The sequence below is a fragment of the Gopherus evgoodei genome, chromosome 3 (assembly GCF_007399415.2).
Source record: "Gopherus evgoodei ecotype Sinaloan lineage chromosome 3, rGopEvg1_v1.p, whole genome shotgun sequence".
In the NCBI taxonomy this organism is placed as follows: Eukaryota; Metazoa; Chordata; order Testudines; family Testudinidae; genus Gopherus; species Gopherus evgoodei.
In genome coordinates this window covers 219,629,468-219,646,431 of record NC_044324.1, presented here as the reverse complement: position 1 = coordinate 219,646,431, position 16,964 = coordinate 219,629,468, and the positions used below count along the sequence as shown (strand labels likewise).

At 47.4% G+C, this 16,964-nt stretch overlaps 1 protein-coding gene across 2 annotated transcripts in view; it reads left to right on the top strand.

Annotated features, from left to right (window-relative positions):
- Window positions 1-16,964, top strand: part of RALGAPA2 (Ral GTPase activating protein catalytic alpha subunit 2) — a 317,151-nt gene that overhangs the window by 10,888 nt on the left and 289,299 nt on the right. For both annotated transcript variants that reach the window (XM_030558122.1, XM_030558121.1), the window contains exon 2: window positions 13,619-13,729. In XM_030558122.1, the coding sequence (XP_030413982.1) occupies window positions 13,619-13,729 (111 nt within the window). The remainder of the gene's footprint in view (window positions 1-13,618; window positions 13,730-16,964) is intronic.

Here is a 16,964-nt window from a genome sequence, read left to right as displayed (position 1 = left end):
GGTATCAAGCGGAGTTCCCGAAGGATCGGTCCTGGAGCTGGTTTTGTTCAATATCTTCATTAATGATCTGGAGGATGGCATGGACTGCACTCTAAGCAAGTTTGCAGATGACACTAAAGTGGGAGGAGTGGTAGATATGCTGGAGGGTAGGGATAGGATACAGAGGGACCTAGACAATTAGAGGATTAGGCCAAAAGAAACCTGATGAGGTTCAACAAGAAGTTGTTCAGAGTCCTGCATTTAGGACAGAAGAATCCCATGCACTGCTACAGACTAGGGAGTGAATGGCTAGACAGCAGTTCTGCAGAAAAGGACCTAGGGATTACAGTGGACGAGAAGCTGGATATGAGTCAACAGCGTGCCCTTGTTGCAGGAAGGCTAATGGCATTTTTGGACTGTATAAGTAGGGGCATTGCCAGCAGATCAAGAGATGTGATCATTCCCCTCTATTCGACATTGGTGAGGCCTCATCTGGAGTACTGTTTCCAGTTTTGGGCCCCACACGAGGGATAGCTCAGTGGTTTGAGCATTAACCTACTAAACCCAGGGTTGTGAGTTCAGTCCTTGTGGGGGCCATTTGGGGAACTGGGGTAAAAATCTGGGGATCCTGCTTTAAGCAGGGGGTTCGACTAGATGACCTCCTGAGGTCCCTTCCAACCCTAATATTCTGTGATTCTATAAAGATGTGGAAAAATTGGAAAGAGTCCAGTGGAGGGCAACAAAAATTATTAGGGGGCTGGAACACATGACTTATGAGGAGAGGCTGAGGGAACTGGGATTGTTTAGTCTGCAAAAGAGAAGAATGAGGGGGGGGATTTGATAGCTGCTTTCAACTACCTGAAAGGGGGTTTTAAAGAGAATGGATCTAGACCAGACCTGCACAACTCGTAAAGCGGCAAGGGCCACATTACTCCAAAGAAACCCCCCGGACCCATGGAAACACACACACCCCCAGGACCTCCCGGCCCAGCGGAAACACCCCATCCCAGCACCGCCCAGCCCTGCAGAAACAAACCCTCCTTCTCCAGCGTTGCCACGCCAAAACAGTTGTGGGCCAAAAAGGATGGTTGGGGGTGGGGAGGTGATACTTGATTTTAAATCAACCAGGGGCTCCCAGCTGAAGAGGTGGCTAGGAGCCCTCAGGGTCAAATTAAAGGGCCCGGGGCTCCAGCAGTTGGGGGAACCTGGAGCTTTGCGGGGCTGGGGCAGGGATTTAAAGGGCCCAGAGCTCCTGCTGCTGAGGGGAGCCCAAGCCCTTCAAATCCCAACCCCAGCCCATCCGCTGGAGCTGCCGCCGGGATTCAATGGGCTCTGGGCTGCCCGTGGCGGTGGGAAGCCCTGAGCCCTTTAAATCTCAGCCGTGGCCGGGAATCTCTGCAGGCAGCCCAGAGCCCTTTGAATCCCGGCCGTGGCTGAGATTTAAAGGGCTCAGGGCTCCCTGCAGCTGTGGGCAGCCCAGAGCCTTTGAATCCCGTCCGCGGCTGGCAGGGCCGGCTTTAGGAAGTGTGGGGCCCAATTCGAACATTTTCGGTGGGGCCCCGGCAGGGATGACGGGGGGAAAAAAATGTAAAAAAAAAAAAAGCCTTTCATTTCTTAGCGACTGGTTCCCTATAAAAAGTTCTGCCACAGTATGTATTTTTTGTACCAATAAGGTTACCATACGTCCATATTTTCCTCCCGGATGGTGATTTAAGAACCGAAAAGCCTGACATGTCCAGGAAAATACAGATATATGTTAACCCTACCTAAAGTTCTTTTTTAAAAAGATGGGTTTGAACTAGAAATGAACTCTGCCACTCCCTGAGGGTGTGCTAGAGTGCACATGTGTGGGTCTCAGCTGCTCCCTGCCCACCTCATTGAAGCAGGTGTGCAGGATTACTTCCCTGGAAACTGCAGGGCACCAGTGGACATGGGGCTGGCTGGAGGTGGGGTCTGGCTGTAGGCTGGGCAAGGGGTGTGGGGCAGGCTGGAGACGAGGTGTGGGGTGGTTGGCTGGCTTCAGGCAGGGCCACGGGGGGGGGGTGCGGCATGGGTTGGCAGGGCTGGAGACAAAGGAGCGCGGGACTGGCTGGCTTCAGGCAGGGGTTGGCTGGAGGCAGGGAAGAGGGTGCAGGGCTGGCTGGAGACAGGTTGGTGCAGGGCTGGAGGCAAGGCAGGAGGTGCGGGGCTGGCTGGAGACGGGCTGGCTGCGGGCAGCGAGTGCAGGCAGGGCAGGAGGTGCAGGGCTGGTGCGGGCAGGGGGTGCAGAAGGGGTTGGCTGCGGGCAGCTGGTGCAGGTACAGGGGTACAGCCCATCCTGTATGGTGAGTGCCTCCTCCTCCTGCCTCCCCCACCAGGGTAGCAGCAGCAGCCTGGGGCTCAGGGGCTATTTAAAGGACCTGGGGCTCCCCTGCTTCCACTGGCGCAGCGCTGTAATTAGCTGCGGGAGCCCTGGGGAAGTGGTGGGGCTCCGGGGGCTATTTAAAAGACCAGGGCAGCAGAGGCAGCTGGAGCCCCCCCTCCCCCGCTACCCCAGGGCTCTGGGGGTATTTAAAGGGCCCGGGGCTCCCCTTCTTCTACCGCCCCAGCCCTTTAAATAGCCACGGGAACCCTGGGGAAGTGGTGGGGCTCCAGTGGCTATTTAAAGGGCCAGGGCGGTAGAAGCGACGGGAACCCCGGACTTTTTAAATAGCCCTCAGAGCCCCACAGCCCTACCCCAGGGCTCCAGCAGTGGTGCTCTGGTGGCAGTTTAAAGGGCCTGGGGCTCCAGCCCCTGCTGGGAGCTCCAGGCCTTTTAAATTGTCCTGTGGGGAAGCTGGGCCACCCCGGTACAGCGCACTGGCTTTTGCCAGTACACCTTACTGCAGCTTGGGCATCGGGCCCTCTTAGAGGCTGGCTGGTTCAGGGGAATTTGTTGAATTGGCCTAAAGCAGGCCCTGGCAGCTGAGATTTAAAGAGCTCTGAGCTCCCCGCCGCTGCGGGCAGCTCAAAGCCTTTTGAATCCCGCTGTGGGCCGCACAGTGAGCCTCCGCGGGCCGCATGTTGTGCAGGCCTGATCTAGACTTTTTTTCAGTGGTGGCAGATGACAGAACAAGGAGTAGTGGTCTCAAGTTGCAGTGAGGGAAGTTTAGGTTGGATATTAGTAAAAACTTTTTCACTAGGAGGGTGGTGAAGCACTGGAATGGGTTACCTAGAGAGGTGGTGGAGTCTTCTTCCTTAGAAGTTTTTAAGGTCAGGCTTGACAAACCCCTGGTTGGGATGATTTAGTTGAGAATTGGTCCTGCTTTGAGCAGGGAGTTGGACTGGATGACCTCCTGAGGTCCCCTCCAACCCTGATATTCTATGATTCTAATTGCTTTTAATTTCAGCTTAGTGAGCACATCAGAGAGAGAGTATTTTCTTCATTTGAACTAATTCATTAAAAGTTGACAAACTGTTTGGGAGTTAAAATAGCAGGCAAGCTTTTCTTCTGGTCTCTAAACTAAAACCAGTTGGGAGAGGATGAGAGCTAATTCTAAAAACTTAGAGGACATGGGACCACATTTTCAAAGGTATTTAGGCACTTAAGGATGTGGAAAGATGCCTAGTGAGATTTTCAGCAATCTGAATCTTGAGGTGCTGTTGAAAAATTTGACCAATAGTGATCAGAAGCAATATGGCAATCCATTAACTACATGTAGTAGTTCCTATGTTTAATAAGTTTTAAAAATGTTTTGATAAACTTATTTCTTTATGTATGCAGCCCCTTAAAGTAGCTTTGTTTGTTCTAATTAAATAATCGTAATGCTTTTTTGGCTTTTAATTGGATTCCAGTTTCCATTCAGAAGCAGCTTGACACATGAGTAAAAATTATCTAGGAAATAAATGTCATTCACCATTGTCTAACATAATAAAAAGAAGAAGCTGAACAAATATATATTGAGCGATATAATTGCTAAAATAAATGTGCATAGATACAGTGTATTGTCCCGGTAAGCAAAAAGTATCAAATTTGGGGTAAAGTCTATATTTAGTATCAAATTAATAACCATATTTTAGTTGTTATACCAATCAGCTATATGGAATCTTACTTTAGGAAAATAACTAAAGAATACAAATGCAAAACCAGTATATCAATTATTTAAATAAAGGTTTCCAGCTTGGTAATTTAAAACAGTGATTTAAATAATTTCGATTTAAATCAATCCTCCCTGACCATGATTTTTAGACAAGTGTATACTACTGCCTTATTGCATACTGGTGATGACCCTTGACTTTGCCACTCAAGCATATGGTTTTATGGTAAATGTGAGTGACGGTGAGTTGAGTCTGTGATGTGCTGAGAGATTTTGTGTTGATTTGTGCTTGTGGCAAATGAGGCACATCTTTCACTATCTGTGTTTGGGGTTCTTGTGCGTGCTGGTTGTGTGATTAGTTTTGAAGAACTATGGCAGTTGAGCCAAGTAATCCACCATTTGTGTATTCCCCCTTACACAATCAATGAAACTATTGCATATATATTAGCTGTAGAGTAAGAGTGGTGATTGGTGGAGTTACTTCTCAAAGGTTCTCAACCTTCTTTTACCCAGGGGCCCTGTAAATTTAAATAGACAAACCTGCGGACCTCCAACCAGAGGTGATGTGGGGGGAAGGGTCATGTGAGGTCACGTGCTCCCCCGATTTTTGCCTTGCATTGGGCTCTGCTCCCTGAAGTGCTGATGTAGCAGGGCAGAGCAGTGGTATGTCTCCTTGGCTAGCTGTTGTCTGCTTGTGGAGTCAGTGGCCGAGGGGTAACCTCTTCTGAAGTGACACTGCAAGTTTTGGTAGTGCTCCCTCCCTCCCCTAGCCAAGACAGGCTGTGTGGCCTACTAAAGTGAGTCAAGGGATGGAGGCGATGTGGCACTCAGGGCTGAAGCCGTTTATTTTGGCAGAACCCTTGAAACTGGCTCACTGGCTCCCAGGGAGCTATGCACCCCTGGTTGAGGACTAGTGGACTAGGACTCTTGTCATGGCTTAGTTACATGCCTTAGGGCTAGTCTACACTGGCAACACTAAAGAGCTGCCGCAGCAATGCTTTAACGTGCCTTGTGTGGCTGTGACACAGCGCTGGGAGAGAGCTCTCCCAGGGCTCTAAAAAATCCACATCCATGAGGGGCATAGCTCCCAGTGCTGGTGCACTGTCTACACTGGTGCTTTACAGCGCTGAAACTTGCTGCACTCGGGTGTTTTTTTTTTTTCTTGGTAAAGGTGTAGTCAAGGTCAAGACTCCAGAGAAGAAAATTAAAAAAAATAAATAAAAAGATTTTGAAATCATTTCCAAAGCATCTGGCAGTCTGGATTTGGCTGCCTATTGACTACCCCTACCTTAGAGTGACACATAAGTCAGCAGTCCTGAAATCTTATTGTATAGCTAGGCTGTAGTTCTGCGTAAATAAATGATAAAGATTAACAGACTTTTATGGTGATACCAGTTTTTCTGTAAGGCCTGATCTACACTACGAGTTTGTCGTATTTATCAGCATTAAATCAAATTAACCCTGCACCCGTCCACACAATGAAGCCATTTTTGTCGACATAAAGGGCTCTTAAAATCGATTTCTGTACTCATCCCCGATGAGGGGAGTAGCGCTGAAATCGACTTTGCCATTTCAAATTAGGGTTAGTGTGGCCGCAATTCGACGCCATTGGCCTCCAGGAGTTTCCCACAGTGCACCATTGTGACCGCTTTGGACAGCAGTCTGAACTCGGATGCAATGACCAGGTAGACAGGAAAAGCCCCGCAAACTTTTGAATTTTATTTCCTGTTTGCCCAGCGTGGAGCGCTGATCAGCACAGGTGACCATGCAGTCCCAGAATCAAAAAAAAGCTCCAGCATGGACCGTATGGGAGATACTGAATCTGATCTCCGTATGGGGAGATGAATCTGTTCTATCAGAACTCCATTCCAAACGACGAAATGCCAAAACATTTGATAAAATCTCCAAGGCCATGATGGACAGAGACCACAACAGGGGCTCAACACAGTGCTGCGTGAAACTTAAGGAGCTGAGACAAGCGTACCAGAAAGCCAAAGAATCAAATGGATGCTCACGGAGGGAGGGGCAACTGTAGCTAACCCACGGTTCCCGCACTCTCCGAAAACCATTTGAATTCTGGGCTGATCTCCCAATGCCTGAAGGGTCAAAAACATTGTTGCTGGTGGGTCAGGGTATATGTCGTCAGCCCTCTCCCCGCCCCCCCCGCTCCCTCCCTTTGTGAAAGCAAAGGGGGAAAAAAATAGTTTCTCACCTTTTTTCAGTGTCACCGTATGTCTACTGGATGCTGCTCGCAGACGCAGTGCTGCTGTGCACACAGCAGCATCCCTTTCCCCTGCCTTGTGGACGGCAGATGGTGCAGTATGACTGGTATCCGTCATCGTTGTCCCGTGGGTGCTCCTGGCTGGCCTCGGTGAGGTTGGTCCGGGGCGCCTGGGCAAAAATGGGAATGACTCCAGGTCATTCTCTTCTTTAAGTTTTGTGTAATGGAGATTCAGTCCTGCCTGGAATATCATGCCAGATGGAGGCTTCTGCTTCAGGCTGCTCTCTCAGTCAGCAGCACCATGTGGTCGCGCCTAACCCTTGCTACCAGGGCTCACAATCAGATACTTAGACCTCTACATTTTGCTGCAAATAAAAAAAACTAAGCTGCTGTTTAGAACTGTCCCCCAACATACATATCCTGGGACATTTTGTATTTTACCAGTGTCAACCACACACAAATGGAGCTTCAGTCCTGCCTGTGCTTCTATCCTAGTGCTTGTCAGGGTACGTCTATACTATGGGATTATTCCGATTTTACATAAACCAGTTTTATAAAACAGATTGTATAAAGTCGAGTGCACGCGGCCACACTAAGCATGTTAATTTGACGGTGTGCGTCCATGGTCTGAGGCTAGCATCGATTTCTGGAGCGTTGCACTGTGAGTAGCTATCCCATAGTTCCCGCAGTCTCCCCCGCCCCTTGGAATTGGGTTGAGAGCCCAGTGCCTGATGGGTGGGGGGGGAATCATTGTCGCGGGTGGTTCTGGGTACAGCCTCACCCCTCCCTTCCTGAAAGCAGCAGACAACCATTTCACGCCTTTTTTCCTGGGTGAACTGTGCAAATGCCATAGCACAGCAAGCATGGACCCTGCTCAGATCAATACCACAATAGTGGACGTTGTAAACACCTCGTGCATTCTCGTACAGTCTATGCTGAACCGGGACCTGCAAAGCCAGGCGAGGAGGAGGCGGCGGCTATGGCAGCACGGCGACGAGAGTGATGAGGACATGGACACAGAATTATTTCAAACCGCGGGCCCCTGCACTTTGGAGATCCTGCTGGTAATGGGGCAGGTTCTAGCCTTTGAATGCCGATTTTGGGCCCAGGAAACAAGCACAAACTGTTGGGACCGTGTAGTTTTGCAGGTGTGGGATGATTCCCAGTGGCTCCGAAACTTTCGCATGCGTAAGGGCACTTTCATGGAACTTTGTGACTTGCTTTCCCCTGCCCTGAAACGCCGTAATACCAAGATGAGAGCAGTCCTCACAGTGGAGAAGCGAGTGGCAGTAGCCCTCTGGAAGCTTGCAATGCCAGACAGCTGCCGGTCAGTCAGGAATCAATTTGGAGTGGGAAAATCTACTGTGGGGGCTGCTGTGATGCAAGTAGCCAAAGCAATCATTAAGCTGCTGCTACGAAAGGTTGTGACTCTGGGAAATGTGCAGGTCATAGTGGATGGCTTTGCTGCAATGGGTTTCCCTAACTGTGGTGGGGCGATAGATGGAACCCATATCCCTATCTTGGCACCGGAGCACCAGGGCACCCAGTACATAAACCGCAAGGGTTACTTTTCAATGGTGCTGCAAGCACTGGTGGATTACAAGGAACTTTTCACCAACATCCACGTGGGATGGCCAGGAAGGGTTCATGACGCTCGCATCTTCAGAAGCACTGCTCTGTTTAAACTGCTGCAGCAAGGGAATTACTTCCCAGACCAGAAAACAGTTGGGGATGTTGAAATGCCTATAGTTATCCTGGGTGACCCAGCCTACCCCTTAATGCCATGGCTCATGAAGCCGTACACAGGCAGCCTGGACAGTGGTCAGGAGCTGTTCAACTACAGGCTGAGCAAGTGCAGGATGGTGGTAGAATGTGCATTTGGCTATTTAAAGGCGCGCTGGCGCACATTACTGACTCGCTCAGACATCAGCCAAACCAGTGTCCCCTTTGTTATTGCTGCTTGCTGTGTGCTCCACAATCTCTGTGAGAGTAAGGGGGAGACCTTTATGGCGGGGTGGGAGGCTGAGGCAAATCACCTGGCCGCTGATTACGTGCAGCCAGACACCAAGGCGATTAGAAGAGCACACCACGAAGCGGTGCGCATCAGAGAAGCTTTGAAAACGAGTTTTATCACGGGCCAGGGTACGGTGTGACTGCTGTTTGTTTCCCCTTCATGAACCCCCCCCTCCTTTATTGACTCCTTCCCTGTAAGCAACCCACCCTCCCCCTTCGATTACAGCTTGCTTAAGGAAATAAAGTCACTATCCTTTAAAAATCATGTATTCATTATTAAAAAGTAATTATAAAAAGAGGCAGAGAACTGACAAAGTATCCTGGGTGTGGTTTGGGAGGAGGATAGGAGGGAAGGAAAAGACCATTAAACACATTTCAATGTAGTGACAGCCTTTCGGTTGGACTGTCCACGGGGGTGGAGTGGGCGGGTGCACGAAGCCTTCCCCTGTGCGTTCTTACGCGTCTGGGTGAGGAAGATATGGAACGTGGTGAGGGTGGTTACACGGGGGCTGCAGCGGCACTCTGTGACCCCGCTGCTCTTCCTGAAGATCCACCAGACGTCGGAGGATATCAGTTTGATCATGCAGCAGCTCCAGCGTTGCATCCCGTCACCGCTGATCTTCCTGCCGCCACCTCTCATCTCGAGCATGCCTCCTGTCCTCACGTTCACAGGCATCTTTCCTGTACTTTGCTACCACGTCCTTCCACTCATTCAGATGACCTCTTTCATTATGGGTTACTTTCGTGATTTCTGAGAACATTTCATCTCGCGTCGTCTTTTTCCTCCGCCTTATCTGAGAGAGCCTTCGGGATGGAGTAGGGAGGCTTGAAAAATGTGCAGCTGCATGAGGGAGGGAAAAAAGGGAGAGAAGTCTTTAAAAAGATACATTTTACAGAACAATGGCCATACTCTTTCACAGTGAACAACACTATTCACCTTACATAGCACATGTGATTTCACTACAAGGTCGCATTTTGCATCTTAATATTGAGTTCCTGCGGCTCTGGTGTTACAGATCTCAGAGACGCAGGTCTGGGCATCAGAATTCAGCTTGCATGCGGCCACGGTAAGCCATTGTCATTCGGCTTCTCCAGCCTTCATATACACAGTGCCCTCTGATGCTTCTTTCCTGTTAACATGCAGCAGCAGAAGGCAACCCCCGCATCCAATTCTCTAGGATTGCTTTACCCCTCCCCCCACCGTATGGCTGGTATCATGGAAGATCACTGCTAATCACCCCCCTTTCCGACCCCCACCGCGTGGCTGGTAGCTGGGAAGTTTCCTGCTAGCCAAACGCAAAAAAGCTCAGCACTATCCTCCTTCCCCTCCCCCCGCTTGGCTACGTGCAAGAAAGGATTTCTTTTAAGCAACAGCCCAGTAGGAAAATGTCCATCTCTGTCCCCTTAATTAAATTCCTGACTTTCAGCCAAGTTACCATGAACGATATCACTCTGCTGAGGATAACAGAGCGAGATAAAGAACAGATGTTTCTTGAGTGCCAGCAATCACCGGGACCATACACAGCTAGGCTTTGTCATGCAGTGATACCTGATTACTTGCTACATGCATGGTGTGGTAAAGTGTCCTACCATGGTGGACGGAACAAGGCTGCCTTGCCCAGAAACCTTCTGCAAAGGCTTTTGGAGTATCTCCAGGAGCGCTTTATGGAGATGTCCCTGGAGGATTTCCGCTCCATCCCCAGACATGTTAACAAACTTTTCCAGTAACTTTACTGGCCGCGAGTGCATCCCAAGCCCTCATGGCAAATCAACCATTAAAAAACGCTTGCTTTTAAACCATGTTTTATATTTACAAAGGTACACTCACCAGAGGTCGCTTCCATGGCTTCACTGTCTGGGCTAGTGGCTTGGGAGGGCTTGGAGGGTAATTCCGTCTGGGTCACAAAAAGCTCCTGGCTGTTGGGGCTAACGGAGTGCTGTGTGCTCGCTGCAAGGTCGTCCTCCTCCTCCTCCTCCTGCTCCGCAGAATCCTCAGCCATGGTTGAGATTACAACCCCCACCTCGGAATCCACGGACAGGGGTGGGGTAGTGGTGGCGCAGCCCCCTAAAATTGCATGCAGCTCAGCGTAGAAGCGGCATGTTTTCGGCCCTGACCTGGATCTTCCGTTTGCTTCTTTGGTTTTCTGGTAGGCTTGTCTGAGCTCCTTAACTTTCACTCTGCGTTGCACTGAGTCCCTGGTGTGGCCTTTTTCCATCATAGCTTTGGAAATTTTTTCAAATATTTTTTCATTTCGTCTTTTGGAACGGAGTTCTGTTAGCACTGAATCCTCTCCCCATATAGTGATCAGATCCAGTACCTTCCGTGCGGTCCATGCTGGAGCTCTTTTTCGATTCTCAGGAGACTGCATTGCTACCTGTGCTGATGAGCTCTGTGTGGTCACCTGTGCTGATCAGAGCTCCACACTGGCCAAACAGGAAATAAATTCAAAAGTTTGCGGGGCTTTTCCTGTATACCTGGCCAGTGCATCAGAGTTCAGATTGCTGTCCAGAGCGGTCACAGTGGTGCACTGTGGGATACTGCCCGGAGGCCAATACCGTCGATTTGCGGCCACACTAACCCATATCCGATATGGTAATATCGATTTTAGTGCTACTCCTCTCGTCGGGGAGGAGTACAGAAAGCAATTTGAAGAGCCCTTTATATCGATATAAAGGGCCTCGTAGTGTGGACGGGTACAGCGTTAAATCAGTTTAACGCTGCTAAAATCGGTCTAAACGTGTAGTGTAGACCAGGCCTCACAGATTCCCATTTTCAGCTATAGGCTGAGCAAGTGCAAAATGGTGATTCACTCTACTTTGCTGTAAGCCAGCTGCTCTCCCCTCCCCCCTTTGATCTCTGCAATCAGAGATAATGAAGTCAGTGTTTCAAATTCATGCATTCTTTATTACTTCATCACACAAATGGGGGGATAACTGCCACGGTAGCCCAGGAGGGGTAGGGCAGGAGGGAAGCAATAAGTAGGGTTGTTGTAGAGGCACCCCCTAGAATGGCATGCAGCTCATCATTTCTGTGGGATGTCTGGGGCACTGACCCAGAGCGGCTGTTTGCCTCTCTGATTCTTTAGTAGGCTTGCCTGATATTCTGGGCAGGACTGACTCTCCATTAGACAAAACTTAAAGAAGAGGATGACCTGGGGAGTCATTCCCATTTTTGTCCAGGCGCCCCCGACCAACCTCACCGAGGCGAGCCAGGAGCACCCATGACAGCAGCAGACAGTACAATATAACTGATAACCATCTTTGTCGACTTGCAAAGCAGCAGATGGTACAGTATGGCTGATAACTGTCTTTGCTAACTTGCAAAGGCAAGGGGATGCTGCTGTGTAGCACCGCAGTACCGTGTCTGTCAGCAGCATCCAGTAGACACATGATGACAGTGAAAAAGGGCTGAACAGGCTCCATGGTTGCCGTGCTATGGTGTCTGCCCAGGCAATCCAGGGAAAAGGGCGCGAAATGATTGTCTGCCATTGCTTTCACGGAGGGAGGATTGACTGACGACATTTACCCATAACCACCCGTGACAAATTTTTGGCCCCATCAGGCATTGGGATCTCAACCCAGAATTCCAATGGGTGGGGGAGACTGCGGGAACTATGGGATAGCTATGGGATAGCTACCCACAGTTCAACACTCTGGAAGTTGACACTAGCCTCGGTACATGGACGCACACGGCCGAATTAATGTGCTTAGTGTTACCATGTGCACTCGACTTTATACAGTGTTTCCAAAAATCAATTTCTGTAAAATCGGAATAATCCTGTAGTGTAGACCTACCCTTAGGTTCATGATGAGCTAATGCAGGGTAGACATGTTTGTGTCACAGAAAAATTTCTTGATGAAAAGATCATTTGCAGAAGCTGACAGAGCTATGATACACAGAGGGATGCTTGCTTTGTTTCTCTATGCTGTTGCGGGGGAAACTAATATTTATATAATGCCAAACAAGCATTAATTCCCTTGTGGAGTAAGGAAATATTCTGTCCATTTAACAGATGAGAAAGCAGAGGCACAAAGAGATTTAAGCCAACATTTTAAAATATGGACCACTAACTTAGCTGTTTGACTTTGAGGTGTTGAGTACATGTTGACTTAATAGGAGATCTGAGTGCTCTGTATTTCTGAAAATGAGACCACTTACTAGGATAATACACTAGATTTTTTTTTTACTCTTTTGAATATACTGTACGCTTTGACCCGCTAAACATATTTGATTATAATGTTGCTTTTGAAACAATATAAACATATTGATTCTGCAAAAATACAGTAAACTAATTTTACTGTTGTAAAATGTGATCTTGCTGATATTAAGGTATGCTCAGAATTTGATATCTCAAGAAGAAACATCCATATAGATATAATTTTGAAGAAAACTACCTGATGCACCAAATCTCCTCACAGTGCTCTTCTGTACCAGGGTTAGTGTTGCTATTGTTCATTAAAGATCAGTAGGACTACCAAGAAAAGTGTCAGCCAGTGTCCAAGTTCATTCTTCCCAGTAAAAACAAATTATGATAGCACAGAAAATTCAAAGGATATAGAAACTAACTCTCTGTGCAATTTTGTACAGATTGGCCATCTATGTCTAGAGAAAAACAGGCGTTTACGATTCATTCTAAGCCCATTTCAGAGTACAGCTCTAACAATAAAGTCTCTACCAGGCACCTTCATAATGTAATGTAATGTTATATTGGTGAGCTTCCATTCTGGCTTTGCAGCAGAATTTGACTAGCGAATATTATTAATAGAGGTTTGCACATTCTTCTTAGAAATCTGGGGCACACAATCCTCTGGTGCACCAAATTAATTTTGGTGGCCTCTTTTAGGTTTTCATAGCTATACATGGAGTAATGTCCATGCATAATTTGTATTTGCAATCACTGCAGTTTTACTTGCAATTCTTTTTGCACGTGTAGGTGGCCAGTTAGACACCTTGCTGGTTCTTTGTTTGTTTATTACAAATGCATGTATAAGTATAAGTATCTGGCCCCCCATTGTTGTTTATGATTTTTTATTTGTAAATAATAAGACAAAACTTGTGCTTGGAAATATTGGGAACTGTTTTCTTGAAAATATCCATTTTTCGTCAGCTCCCTTTCGTAAAGGGAAATAGAAGAGAGTTTAAATATCCACTTTTGAACATTAGTAGTGCAGTATAAATTTAATGTTAAATATTTTATAGAAAATAATGTGACAGTTCTGTTGTTGCTACATTAATAGTAGATTTTTCATGAGAACTTTTTTTTTATTTTTGTATGGGGAAAATACAGGCTTCATACTTCTGCTGTTTGTAAGTTAGTGTCTTACCTTGTACTTTTTCTTAATATTTCAGATATTGTGGATGGAAGTGACCTGAAGCAATTTTTTGAGATCAACTATTCTCAGATTTACTTTATCTTCTATGAAAATTTCATAACACTGGAAAATAGCTTGAAACAAAAAGGTAATCTGTCCTGTTCTACAGTTTTGCCAGGTTTTTTCATAAACCCTCAGGTGTTCTTAATCAGTTTTAAAAGCATTCCAATAAACACACACTCTAATTGATATGTCTTCCATACTCTGCTGTATTCATAATGCTTTCATAGTTCCATACATTATAATATTTTATGTACCCTTAGCATCAATACTGTTACATTTTAAGTTTTCAGGTACTTAAGCTTCATTTTGTAAACTCAAGCCAGAAAAAGTAACTTGTGAAAGCAACTTATGAGCATTCCCTTCAACTTCTGATTTTTTTCCTAAGAATTTGGATTTATAAATCTTAAACAAAGGAAAGCTGCTTAGAACGATCAATAGAAGCTATTATAGGTACACGCAAAAACCATTACCTAGAATAGAGGTGCGCAGACTTTTTGGCCCGAGGCCCACCTCTGGGTGGGGAAATTGCATGCAGGGCCATGAATGTTGGGTTGGGGCAGGGGGTTGGGGTGCAGGAGGGAGTGCAGGGTCTTGGGGGAGGTGCAGTGTGCAGAAAGGGGCTCAGGGCAAGGGGTTGGGGCACAGCAGGGGTGCAGGGTGTATGAGGGGGCTCAGGGCAGAGGGTTGGGGTGCGGGATAGGGCTCAGGGCAAGAGGTTGGGGGCTCAGGGCAGGGAGTTTGGGTGTAGGAGGTGTATGGTAGGGCAGGGGGTTGTGGTGCAGGAGGAGTGTGGGGTGTGGCATAGGGCTGGGGTGCAGGAGGGGTGCAGCAGGGGGGCTCAGGGCAGGGGGTTGGGGTGCAGAGTGCAGGAGGGGGTTTGGGTGCGGGCTCTGGCCTGGCACCACTTACCTTGAGTGGCTCCGGGGTGGCAGCGGCACGCGCGGAGCTAAGGCAGGCTCCCTGCCTGCCCTGGCCCCGCTATGCTCCCGGAAGCGGATGGCACCATGTCTCTGTGGCCCCTGGGGGAGGGGGTGGGCAGAGGACTCTGTGTGCTGCGCTTGCCTGCGGGTACCTTCCCCTGCAGCTCCCCTTGGCTGGGAACTGGGAACCATGGCTAATGGGACCTTCGGGGGAGACACCCACAGGCGAGGGCAGCATGCAGAGGCCTCTGTGCCCCTCCTCCTCCAGGGACCGCAGGGATGTGGTGCTGGCTGCTTCCGGGAGCATAGCGGGGCCAGGGCAGGCAGGGAGTCTGCCTTAGCCCCATGGTGCCATGGGGGTGGCAATCCCATGGGCCAGATCCAAAGCCCTGACGGACTGGATCTGGCCTGTGGGCCATAGTTTTCCCACCCCTGACTTAGAACAAAGCATTTCAAAAACACTTGTAGGTATGGGGATATTATCTGGCTTAAATACTAATTTAAAATCCATTGACCATTATGTGTTTGACTTCCCACTTAGCAATGAACAATTTTACCCATACCTCCAAATCAGAGGGTTTTATGAAACTGCATTGAAACTATAAATTAAAAGTGGAAAATAAGACCTGTAAAGAATGAAGAAAGATATTTGCAATATGCCCTAATATTATTTCTAAAATACGCTTCATGTGACACCGAACTCAGAATGGTATGACAGATTGCTGATGAGGAGTTTTCAGAACCCCCATAACTTTTCAGCTCAGATCCACAAAGAGACTTAAGTGTTGCAATTCCTAACTTTTAGATGCCTAGAAAATCACGGAACAAAAACGGGATCTCCAAAGCCTGAACTGGGCACCTAGGCTCCCTGTACAGTGATTAGGAAGAGAGAGGCACCTAAGAATGGCATCCAAAAATGCCAGCCTGCTAGGTGGAGAACTGCCTAAGCTACCTAATGGGAGATCCCAACGAGGAAGGTGGCGTAAGCCTCTCCAACAGAATTCGGTGCTGAAGTCCAGGCTGCATGGAGATTCTTATCTCTGCTTGAGATCCACAGCCGTGAACACTCTCCTGGAGTAAGATGGCTTCAGCACCTAATTCCATGGAAAATGACTGGGGATTGCGATGGAGGAGGAGAAGCCAGAGGCAGCAACGGCCTCCCTTATAACCTTTAACCCAGTGTTTTAAGGTACTTACCTGGGATGTAGGAGACCTTGGTTCAATTTCTCCCTCTAATGAGGAGAAGGGATTTGAACAGGAGTTCTCCAGCTCTCAGGTGATATTTGTCTGTTTCCTAACAAGGGAATATGAGTCCTTGCCCAACAGGGGTGTGAAATTAACGGAATTATTAACTCTAGTTGGTGGAAGAGGTGAGACTAGGCTTTATGGTCTCCTGGCTCCCATCACAGTGGGTCTTTCTATGGACCAAAGGACATTTTGATTGTTTTTGCTTGTCTTGCTGGGAGCTCTAGCTCTGTGTGTGTATTGTGTGCATACTGTGCAGGAGGTTCAGCAGGACCCTGAACACTTGAAGTGCAGTTGGAACGTTCAGAAAATTGATAGGCAGTTTTTCAAATTCTGCGGTGCATGTGGAAATGGCAATTTGCTACTGTTTGTGTGCAAACTACACCTATGTTATAAAGTTGCACCACGTCAACTAAAGGTGAGATTTTTAAAGCAATTTAGTTAAATCCGTGAAAAATCCTGTATGGACACTCATGAGCCGGTTTTTAGTTGACTTAAATCTGTTTAGTTTGCGTTGATAAATGTACAGGCACCAGCTAATCCAATATAACTAGTTTTAAACTGATGTGTGTTCACATAGGTTTTGAATTTGCACTGATTTAACTAAATCCATTTTAAAAACCAATTTAAGTTAGTACAACTTGTGTGTAGACAAGGCCTTATCAGGGAAGGAAAGGATTAACTAGTCTTCAGATGGATGATTTAAAAAACACATTTTCACGATATATGTTTAAATACATTCTTTTTATTAACTGAAAGCTGTTTAAAGACGTTAATGATTAATTTAATCTAGATTATGCCTGGCACAAAAATTAAGCATTGTATATACACCAAATGTTTATATATTTTGTTGCAGAATAATTAAGTCCCCGATCCTGCAAATAAGCATATGCTCAATATTAATCACATGAATAGTTCCTTTGACTTCAGTTAACATGAAGGTTCTTCAGTGGAACTCTGCATGTGCTTTAAGTTAAGCATGAAGATACGAGTTTGCAGGATTGGGGACTTAGGTGTTATATATTGCTAACTGCTAAATATACTGCAATATACCTTTCTGTACTGGCTCAAAGTCTTTCAGTTCACTTATAAAAAGGAACAGAATTTTTTTTATTTGTTTTCCTGTGATTACAGAGCAACAAATCATGTTATTTT